At 39.1% G+C, this 12198-nt stretch overlaps 1 protein-coding gene across 2 annotated transcripts in view; it reads right to left on the minus strand.

Moving 5' to 3' along the window:
• NALCN (sodium leak channel, non-selective) overlaps positions 1–12198 on the minus strand; it is a 300944-nt gene that overhangs the window by 129246 nt on the left and 159500 nt on the right. For both annotated transcript variants that reach the window (XM_061435322.1, XM_061435321.1), the window contains one exon: positions 557–694. In XM_061435322.1, the coding sequence (XP_061291306.1) occupies positions 557–694 (138 nt within the window). The remainder of the gene's footprint in view (positions 1–556; positions 695–12198) is intronic.

Genomic DNA, 12198 nt, shown 5'->3' on the forward strand with positions numbered 1-12198 from the left:
GGTATTTAGTTTTTATCATGCCGTTTACAATATTCACAGCCATGTGTTTTATTCTTCCCCATGTGTTTCTTTTAGTCACACAAAGCGCAGTAACACTGAGCTGGTTTCTAATTAACTGACTGCACCCTGAGGTCTCCAGCTTCTGTTTTCAGTTTAATTACAGCTGTGAAGAGGCTGCACCAAAACCAAAGAGAGTGTCTCTACATGATAAAGAAAAAATAATAATTTAGTTCTCCTTTGATTCTTAGATCACGGAGGGTGTGGATGTTTAGAAATGGTTAAGTCAGTACACGGACTTGGGACTTCCATTTGTTTTGTCTCATTTTCCCTCATGCAAGCCACTTGACTTTGGTGGAGACAGCTTCTGACTTAAATCTGAAATCCAGTTCCTCAAGTAGTTCTTGGATTCATAGACAGTTAGAATGGAAGGGACTCTCCTCCAACGGGACTACTCTACCTCGGTTCTCTGGTTCTGAAACTGACAACAAACCAGGAACCTGTTGGTGCTCACCCCATCATGAATGGTCAGACAACTGAGAAGAAACCTGAAACTCACCAGAGTGGCGAAGAGGTGATAGAGGATAAAGTAGATGGCAACCACAGGCGCCCACATGTGTCCCACGGCATTTAGTGTTTGGTCCATGACATCAACCCATCCTTCCTGGGTAAGAATCTGGAACATGGACATGAATGCCTACAGAGGGAAAGAATGGAGGGATTAAACACCAGCTCTGCACTTGCACGCAACTTAAAATTAGGACTTTGACCTCAGTATTATTAATTCAGGAGGGAAAGAAGAGCTTTCATTCAACAGATGAGAAAGAACTAAGAACAACAATCTTAAAAGTCTGATATCTACCTATTCAATGTGGAAAACTAAAATAATTACCTTGAATTAAAATTAGCCTTGTTGGTAGTAAATACTGCTGAGCAAATTAGAAAAAAAATCAGGAAACTTAGCTTGTTGCCTCTATTGCTTTTACCTTTTAGCAAGCTGACTATTTCACGTTTCCAAGGGATTAGTGTAATTTATTTTATTTTTTGCTGTCAAGCACAACTTATTTTTATAGCAAATTACATTCAATTGTCTAAAGGCAAATAAGAATAATCTTAATTTTATTTTTATAGAATTCATCTATCAAATCATTTCAGTTATGTTAAAAACACAAGACTCTGAAAAAGAAATATTTCTAAAATTATATGATAATACTAAGCAACTTCATAAAAATGATCACATTTTTTCATAATTTAAAACATTTTTTTTTTCAAAGCAGAGTCAAGACCATGGAAGAAACCCCAAGACCAAAAATAAAGTAAAAGATAAAGTAAAATTGAATTAAATTAAAAACAGCACTCAACAAAAGCCAACCAAGTTCAAAGACTCATTCTTTCTCTGCAAAGATCTTTGGTTAGGGTCATTCCTATACATTTTTTTCTTATTAAATATATGCTTTTATATCCACCTTTGGTTTATGTTCTCTGTACAATAAACAAGAACTTCTTGAGAACTTATGATGCCATCTGGGAAAGCTGACAATTGGAATTGAGTGGCTCTGAAAGAAACTGCTATAGACTTCAAGACAATGCAAGACATAAATCAAATTCTTAAGTATTGGGATTCTAAGAAATAAAGTCCGGGATAATAGACAGATGGACAGAGCCCGATAAGAGTTCTGTTACACTGATAGTATCTTAGAGGCAAAATGGACTCGAAAGATAATATAACATGATTCATTCTTTTTGAAGATAAAGAAAGAGAGGCTTAAATCGGGCAATTAGCCCAAAGTCACTCTAGCAGTAACAGAAGTAGCACTAGGCATCACGATGTCAAAGCAAGTACTCTTTCCAAGTACTGCTTCCTGCCTTCAGTGAAGTCTTGAATCTACTACTTCCCAGACTTGATCACACAGTAAGCTCTTTTGGCAGTTTTCTTTATTAGGGATAATAAACTTTTTTGCAAGTGCAATGTTCAATGCCCAGCACATAGTGGGTCTGTATGAAGAAAGGAACAATTGTTCAATGAATCTCAAACTAGGAGACACGTTTTTCCTCTGAGCCTTAGTCCATGTGTGAAACATTTAACTTCTTCTTGACTTAATTTTTCTATTATCTCATCACCCTACAAAGTGTTCTGTTTATGAAAGCAAGAAGTATGTTGTTACTGGTACTTGAGCACAGCATCAACAAGGACAGTTTAATACTTTCCTTGCCAGGGGTGCTTAAGTGAGTATTAGCTTTAATTCATCTTAAAAATGCTTCAGAGAAGTTTTCAACACGTGGTTTAATGTCATAAGTGTGCCAGACCTATCACTGAGGGCAATTCTTTTTCCCCTGTATTTTTTTCTATTGAATATTTATTACATCTGAAGGTAAGGAAAACAAGTTCTGAAGATGATTCACATAAAAATATCAGATTGTAGACTTCTCTGGCAGTCCAGTGGTTAAGATGCCATGCTTCCACTGCAGGGGGCACAGCTTCAATCCCTGATTAGAGAACTAAGATCTCACACACAGGAAAAAAAAAACAAAAAACAGATTGTTGTATCTTCTTCAACAGAGATGTCACCAGTGTGAAAGTCTGTGGACATCCAAACAGCTCAACAATGAAAGGGGGGAAAAGTCAAAACATCTACCAAGGCAAAAGGCATTTTCCTGGACATGGGTTTCTTTCCCTAAAAGTGACAGGGAAACTTGTGATTAAGTCCAGTAGATTCATCCTTGGTACCTAGAGGCCAGAAATTCAGGTGTACCTTTAAGTTTCTTGGGCAGAAACCTACCTAATTTGTTTTCATCTACAGCATGAGCTTTCATGGACACTCAGCCATCGTACATTCAGTGAAGGTTTGGGAACATGGAGCTATGGGTTTATAAACTGTTGCTGTGAGATAAGCAATGTGAGCAAGAACATTGGGTTACCCTCTAGTCTTTACAGAGGTCCAGAGGAAAAAGTCTCATTTCTGCACAGCTCAGCCACCTGCAAGTATGTATTGTGAGATGCTGTGAATTATTATTACTATACTCTGTTCAACCATATTTACATTTTGCTGTTCAGTCATCACTGGGTCTTCCATGCTTGTTGGTACACTGACAATCAATAGATGGAGAGTCAATGAGTTGCCTATGAAAATATTGCTAAGTAATAATGTTATCCTGGTAATGTCCTAGGGTAATACTTCCTTCTCCAGGGCTCCAAATATTATGACACATTTGGTATTAGAAGGTAGATGTTCAAGCATTAGGTGGAGGCCCCTTACTTTTCACTAAGGTTTCAGGATCTGGCCCAGTTTAATTCACTTTATTGGAATCGCAGTGTTCTTATACAATTTTTAGTTTAGTTTTGTTTTGGTTGAGAGTTTCTGATTGTTTTTCACAAGTTCCTTGGGGAAAGAAATATAGACTTTCTTCCTTCTACTTCAAATTGCTTCCAGATTCTCAAAGATTTTTACAGATTGTCTGGCATAAATTTCACTTCTCTTCTCTTACAGATGTTCTTACTGGAGGCTTCGATTACCCAGAAACCTTTTTATTCTTTCCTTGGAGTTCTCTTACTACTGTTTTAATTTGGACTAATTACCTCCCCAACCGTCAAAGCCTTCTTTTTTCATTTTATTTTATGGAAGTATAGTTGATTTGCAATGTGTGTTTAAGTTTTGCTGTACAACAAAGTGATTGAGTTATACATGTATATATCCTTTCCCATTATGGTTTATCACAGGATACTGAATATAGTTCCCTGTGCTCTACAGTAGGACCTTGTGTATCCATTCTATGTGTAAGAGTTTGCACATGCTCATCCCAAGCTCCCAAGCTTCCCCTTGCCCTTCCCTCTACCCCCTGCTTGGAAACTACACGTCTATTCTCCATTTGTGAGTTGGCTTTTGTTTCATAGAAATGGTCATTTGTGTTGTATTTCAGATTCCGCCTAAGTGATATCATATGGTATTTGTCTTCCTCTTTCTGACTTACTTTGCTTAGTATGATTATCTCTAGGTCAATCCATGTTGCTGCAAATGCAAAGCCTTCATTTCAAACTTCCTCATCTAGATCGCTTATTCCCTCCAATACAATGTCAGAAAGGGATCCCAGAAGCTCATGCCCATCATTGGTGGTGGCTTAGGCTCTCAGTTGTGTCTGACTCTTGCAACCCCATGGACTGTAGCCTGCCAGGCTTCTCTGGCCATGAGATTTCCCAGGCAAGAATCCTAGAATCTTCCCAACCCAGAGGCTAGACTCACGTCTGTGTCTCTTGCATTGGCAGGCGGGTTCTTTACTGCTGAGCCACTTGGGATTCCCATGTCCATCATTAGAATCCTGTTTCAATTTGTCGACTACATTTTTGTCTATGTTTTGTGGTCCCAGTACGAGGAGAATGGTTTGCAGGGAGAGAAGTATTGGCTGAGGCCATGGACAGTTAAGCTTGAAATATTAGGACTCAGACATTTCCCCACTGTGGGTAGATTCTGGAAATTTTTATTGCTGTCAAAGCCCACTGGCTTCCTCCCACATCACTTGCACCCCACTGACTCCAGGTGAGAACAAAGACAGGCTGATTCTGTTGGTCCTAGTCCTCTGGGTACCAGGAGAGGACAGCTGGTCTCCCCCACGGCTTTCTCCCCAGCTCCTGCTCCCTCCTGATTTCAGTTTTCTTCTTTTCTCTTCTTCCTTTCACTCTGCTGAACTTTTATTATGGAAAAGCCTTAGTTTTTAGAAATTATGACTGTTTTGCTTTTACTCACAAGCCTTCTTCCCAACTGGGAAAAATGAAAAATAAAAACACTCCAGCATTTTATCTTGCCTTTGGTAAAATGGGGTGAATCAATCACTTCTACACTTGTGGGAGATTCTTGATGTCTTTTCCAGGGCTCCGAGCCTGGAGCCTGAGGCTCCTCAAATTGAGGGAGATGGGCACATATTTTAGGATTTGCTTTTCCAATTTAATTTCAACTTCTGGAAAACAGGCTTCGGGCATGAACCTAGAGTGCACTTTCTCTCTCTCTGATCCTTTCTCTCTTTTCCCCCTCTCTTTCCTAGTAGCTGCTATTCAAAGATAATGGTATGAAATTGCAGTCTTTTCTTTGTGGGGTGACTGCTAGTATCATTTTTTTCCAGGCTGGTAATGAACTGTTTAATTCATTTCTGCAGGTTTTCGGGACAGAAGATCTGTGATTTTTGCTATTTTACCCCTCACGTCCAATCTTACAGATGTAAATAGGGGTAAGCACTTTGTTTACAAGTGCCTCTTCTTTTCTGTGTCTAATGACATAATCACATATTAAACCATCCCTGTGCAGGTCAGGCCCTGTTCACTCTGCAGGTGTCTGACTGCAGCTAATTGAATCAGAGATGAGCAGTTAACCTGAGAATGGGCCAGCTGCACAGGATGTCATCTGGAACAAACAACCCTGCTGGTCAGGGAAGAGCAAACTCAATCAAAAACATCTCTAATGAATTTCAAGTGGAAGTTACAGGGGAAACTCACACTGTTAGCAGTAGGATCTGGAGGCACATGAATGAAAGGGGATTGGCTCTGCAGTTCGGCAGGAGCAACTTAGGGGTCATGACAAAGTCAGTTGTTGTTCAGTCCCTGAGTCATGTCTGACTCTTTGCGACCGCATACACGGTAGCACGCCAGGCCTCCCTGTCCATCACCATCTCCCGGAGCTTACTCAAACTCATGTCCATTGAGTCAGTGATGCCATCCAGCCATCTCACCCTCTGTTGTCCCCTTCTCCTCCTGCCTTCAAGCTTTCCCAGCATCAGGGTCTTTTCCAATGAGTTGGCTCTTTCCATGAGGTGGCCAAAGGACCAGAGCTTCAGCTTCAGCATCAGTCTTTCCAATAAATATTCAGGGTTGATTTCCTTTAGGATTGACTGGTTTGAGGGACTAGGGAAGGTGCTAATACTCTTTTTTCAGACTTTTAAAAGTAATAGCTTTGCTGAGATATAGTTTAAATACCATAAAATTCACCTTTTGAAGTAGACAATTAAGGGGTTTCATTTCCTCACAACTAAGGCCAGACTCTTTTCATCATTCCCCCCAAACTATGTACTCATAACAGTCACTCCCCATCACTCAACTCCGCAGCCTTCACCAACCAGCAGTACCCTTTCTGCCCCCATGGATCTGCCTACTGTGAACCCTTGCTACAAATGGAATCATACAGTATGAGGTCAGCGTTCTGTATCAGCACTTCGTTACCTTTTATTGCCAAACGATGTTTCATTTGATGGACAGACCACATTTTATCTACTCATCAGTTGATGGGTATTTTGGTTGTTTTCACTTTTTGGCTACTATGTTGCTATGAACATTCATGTACAGATTTTTGCTGGACATAAAAATTACCTTATACCAATATAGTTTTACTGCATATTAAAATATATGCAAAACAGGTATTTACTTTAAAAAATCTTGACATTAAAAATTTTAAATGTGGTGAGGAATACAACTCAGGTTATTGACATTCAATTTTCCTTTTACAATATAATTTGCATGTATCTTATCTATCTTTAGCGGGTTTCCAGGACTCTTTCTTTGCAGAAGATGAGCCTTCAAAATGAAATTGGTTTGACAACTTATATAGTAGCGCAATCTTTTTTCGGAGGGTGTCCCTGCTGTGTCTTACTACCAGTCAGCCATAAAATAGAAGATCTGCCGTGACAGTATTCACGGAGTGTAAAAGTGACGCCTCCTTCGGTTTTAATTGCCTTCATTATTCACCTACTCAGTCTCCTTGTTTCTTTTTTCCCACTGAAATAAAATGCAGAGGAGTTGTATCTTCTGAAAAACCTACCAGTCAAGACGGAGGAGTGGGTGGGCTTGGATTTGGTGTCTCCTCACAACTAGGGCATCTGCCGGACGTGGGGTGGGAGGACCTCAACGCCCAAGGGGACCCAAGGAATCCTCGAAGGACCAGCAATTGTTTAATTAATTAAATGAGAAATCGTGTTTACAGTGAAAAAACCCACTGATTGCATGATTTAATATTTTGTTGTGTAGTTTCTTTCATTTAAAACTTCTCAACAATTCAAAGTTTCAACAGTATTTAAAACGACATCAATATACAGTACGTGTTGGACATACCTCATGCTGGAGTTAAATTTCCAAAACGTACACTGGTTGGAAAAATCATGACTAACAAGATCAAGATCTTACTGAGAGTTAAGGGTTGGGGAAAACCAAGAAAAACGACATTACATGTATTTAAAAGTTGCCCAATGGCTCAATGGTAAAGAATCCACCTGCCAATGCAGGACACATAAGAGACATGCGTTTGATCCCTGACTCAGGAAGATCCCCTGGAGGAGGAAATAGCTATCCACTCCAGTATTCTTGCCTGAAATATCCATGGACAGAGGAGCTTTGTGGGCTCCAGTTCATGGGTTGCAAAGATTCAGACACAACTGGTAGACTGCTACAGCACAGTACAATATTTAAAAACCTACAGTAAATAAAAACTCTTTAATTAAGAGTCACCACTTACTGCAACTAAACTAAGTCATCCATAAACATAAATACTATGGATTTGAAATCTGGAGTAAAATCATAGTGGTGGTGATTTAGTTGCTAAGGCATGTCCAACTCTTGCAACCCCATGGACTATAGCCTTCCAGGCTCCTCTCTCCATGGGATTCTCCACGCAAGAATACTGGAGTGGGTTACCATTAATGCTAAAGCCATTGGCAGTAGCCATTTCTTTATTTCAATTTCACCTTGTCTCATTTAGATGGAACTTCATGGCCTATCAATTCAAATACACTTTTTCCAGTCCTGCAAACTCCATCTCCCCTTTTGCCAAACTCTCAGGAAGCATGCTAACTCCTAGGTGAATCTAACTCTCCAGGTCTGCACCACTCCAGCTCCCACACTGGCTCCATATGGAAACAGGCTCCCTTCCACCTTGGCCTGCAAAGAGGCCCCCACACTGCCTAGCCATGGGCTTTGCAAAACTTCTCATCTGAGCTAACCTTGTCCACCTCATCTCTGTCCTCACTTTCAAGAGACGCCCTCCCCAGAAGGGACAGTCAAATGAAAGCCGTTTAAAACAGAGGCTGAAGAACTTTCCATGGTGGTAGTGGCTGAGAATCCGTCTTGCAAAATGTAGGGGACACAGGTTCGATTCCTGGTTGGGGAACTAAGTCCCCACCTGACGTAGGGCAACTAAGCCCTGGCACCACAACTACAGACAGGGTGCTCTGCAAGGGAAGACCGGACACAGGCACAGTTAAGTAAATACATATTTAAAAATAAAATATAAAATAGAGGCTGAATGGGCAGAGGATAAAGACCTTGGCCCTGCGTGAGTTTCAGGGTAGGGAGGCAAAGTACCAAGTGTTGAGCTCTGCCGTCACAGAGGCTGAGTTTGGATTATATTTTTAAGAAGATATTTCCTTTAGATCCATGGAAGTGTGACAGTGATACTGACAGCATCATGTTATTTCATCTCGGAACTAAGTGACTCCAAGATAACTTCTACCTGTAAGTGTCTACTATTCTGTGTGTGAGTGCATGTGTGTGTGTGTGCCTGTGTGTGTGTGTGCCTGTAAGTGTGTGCACTCAGTCGTGTCTCTTTGCAACGCCATGGACTGTAGCCTACCAGGCTCCTCTGTCAATGGAATTTTCCAGGCAAGAATACTGGAGTGGGTTGCTATTTCCTTCTCCAGGTGGTCTTCCTAATCCAGGGATTGAACCGGCATCTCTTCCATCTCCTGCATTGGCAGGTGGATTCTTTACCACTAGGGCCATCTGGGAAGCCCATGTCTACTATTCTGCTTTGTCTTAGTTGGTACTGGCAGTCAACTGGAAAACTTTGATTGTATACAGTATGTTTTCTAGTCTATTTACTCAGACTATACCTTGACTATAAAAACTATAGAAGAAGTTACACTAAATGTTTTGACACTATATTTACTATAAGTTAACTTTTAGTGCTATCGGGGACAAGAGAATTTATTGAATAAAAAGTAAAAATCACAGTGTTGGTAAGTGGACTGAAAGTAGGGAGCTAAATAAAATAAGAGCTGGGTGAGCTCTAAGCCATCACATATACTAGAATCTTAAATCGAATATTGGTTCAGTTTTGTTGTAGGGCTTGGAGTTTTGAAGAGTTATTAGTGACTTTCAGGTTATAAAACTTTTAAAGTTCTCTCTCTCTATGTACGGACTTCCCTGGTGGCTCAGATGGTAAAGAATCTTCCCCACGATGTGGGAGACCCGGATTCGATCCCTGGGTCAGGAAGATCTCCTGGAGAAGGCAATGGCTACCCGCTCCAGTATTCCTGCCTGGAGAATTCCATGGACAGAGGAGCCTGGTGGGCTAACTGCACAAAGAACTGAATACAACCCAACGACTCACTTTCTCTATGTATGACTCTCTCTATGCATGAATTCTCTTGGAATTTGCAATCTGTTGAGATCAACTACCCTTGCTGTTAATAGAAGCAAAACATTAAAAATGTTAATTTTTTTTGGTAAAATGATTACGCCTTATTGCTTGTGACTCAGAAGGAAATAAAGTTGAAACTGGTGGTTTCAATTAATTCTGACTCTCTTTTATGCTGGTAAGAAAGACCAAGCAGTTCTTTTCCTTTTATTTCAAAATGAACCCACATTATTTATTTGGCTTTTACTATTTCTAAAATATGCCTGTTGCCAGCATTCCATTTAAGTGAATTAAAATGGGGGTGGGGGAAGTCTGTTCATTGGTCAAATTTTAGACTACTATGGAAAAGTCTTGCTGAATCTAGACTAATGTAATTGGCTTTAAATGTCAAAATGAGCTTGAATGTAATTAGAAGCAAAGCAGAAATCAAAATGTTATGCTTATTCCAGCAGCAAATTACTCTAAGTAGAGTCTACACTTAAATATAATTTCAAGAGTGAAAGGAAAGATGGGAGAAACTCATTTGCAAAAACCAGAGCATCTTTTTCTAGTTATGAAAGTGGATGTGGGTATACCTGATCATCACTTTTCTTACAAATGTCCATGCTTGGGTTGACTTCTAATGTATAACAGTGTAACTGACCATGTGGACAAAACCATGAATTTGTACAGCAAGAACAAATTTTTTTCAGGGCAATATTTAAAAACATGAGAAGAGACACTGAACCATGACCAGCACTGATATGGTGCTTAGCAGCCCCCAAGGTCGTTCATTGTCCATTATTTAGAGTGATTTTAACAATGATCTTGTGTTACTCGCTGTACATTTTACAGATGAGGAACCGAAGTATGCAGGCCTTAAATGATTGACTCAGGCTTGCAGGCAGCAAGCGGTGTTGCTGGGTCTTTAGGCTGGAATCTGTGGATTTCAAATTCCTTCTGTGTTTTTGGACATTACAGGTAACAAGACACCTTTAAGATCTAGTCATTGCTGATCTCCTTTCCTTAACTAAATTGCTAAAACAAACAATATGCTAGACTAAATCATATTTTAAATTATTACCCCTTTGTCAAGTATAGTACTGAGTGTGTATCTGAAACTATATTACGCTCAGCTCATTAATGAAAATTAGACATCTCCAGTATTTTTTCTTTTTTTGCGAAAATAAGCTTCACTCATTACTTTTTCCAAATGCAAAGGACACAACCTTTTCATTTTCATGAGGATCTAAAATTACAAACTGTCTTTTAATAATAAAAATATTTCAATAATTTCAGACTTAAATGTTAAAGTTTCTGTATTAGAAACTTTCATCTTAAAGAAAAAAGATGGAAATGAACTGAATGAACTTATATTTTCCCCCTAACAATCTTTTTTGCAGAGTATGATATTTTTAGTTGAAAGGTATATATTTCCCAGCGATTATGTTAAAATAATTCTGAAATGCAACAATCTAGCTGTGAAACAAACAGCTGTGAAAATGAGACCTGGAGATTTATGCAAATAGGAAACTTCTGAATTAATTTCCTTCATAGAACACACTGTCAAGTTTCTTGGAGTATTTATGCCCTATTTCTTAATTAGTGATTTTGCTAATGTCAGTCATATTAAATTTTCATAATGTAAATGACGCATTTCAATGGCAAATACACGCTATAAAATTGCAGATGAAAGTTGATATTTTACTATGGGTGCAACAGGGATTTAGTAACATACAGAATAGACAGTATTCCTAAGAACAGACGTATGTCTTATTGTGAAATAAAATTGAGGGTTTATTAAGAAAACTGTAACCATGATACCACTGAGTTTACACAGGTATTTCTCAGTGTTTTCCTACTATCTATTTGTATACCTATGCTCAAGAAGAAGGGTTTTCTATTTGGCTTCAAATAGAAAGCAGCATCAATCAGAAAGTGCTTATATTTTTGCATACTAAAAACCCCTACATTTTAGAAATGGAGTTTGTCTATTTTTTGCTCTGTTTTAATGGGCTTTGATTTCTTGTTTGTCTTCACTCCAAATTCACAAATAGAAAGCTTTACTGCAAATTATATTGTCTGCTCTTTTCTATTGCAAACATAAATTTCAAAGTCTTGCTTCTTTTTTTTTTTTCCTTTTTATTTGGCCATTCCACGTACTATGTGGGATCTTAGCCCCTGAGCAGGGATCAAACCCACGCCCCCTTCGTTGGAAGTGCAGAGTCTTAACCACTGGATAACCAGAGAAATCCCTTTGCTTCTGTTTGGATAGTGCTTATTTAATACTCTTGGAGAAGGAAATGGCCACTCACTCCAATATTCTTGTCTGGAAAATCCCATGGACAGAGGATCCTGGCAGGTTCCAGTCTATGAGGTCACGAAGAGTCAGACACGACTGAGTGACTATTTAACACTCTAATGCCTTGAAAATAAAGTTGATGGTTGCTTACCAATAAATATTTAATTGTAAAAAAATATTTAATTGTAATGGCTTGACTTCAATAAAGCTGATTTTATAAGTCATAAACTAAAATTTGTCTTATTATATAACTGAGTCTTATACAATTTGCATATCCCTTATATCTATATCCATATTTTTCTTCAGTTACAATTTACCAGCTAATGTTCTTGTCATTTAAAAAAATGAGATTTTTTTTTTTACTGATGCATAATTATATGAGCACCGAAGAACTGAGGCTTTTGAACTGTGGTGTTGGAGAAGACTCTTGAGAGTCCCTTGGACTGCAAGGAGATCCAACCAGTCCATCCTAAAGGAGATCAGCCCTGGGTGTTCTTTGGAAGGAATGATGCTAAAGCTGAAACTGCAGTACTT

This window comes from Bos javanicus, chromosome 12 (assembly GCF_032452875.1).
Source record: "Bos javanicus breed banteng chromosome 12, ARS-OSU_banteng_1.0, whole genome shotgun sequence".
Taxonomy (NCBI): Eukaryota; Metazoa; Chordata; class Mammalia; order Artiodactyla; family Bovidae; genus Bos; species Bos javanicus.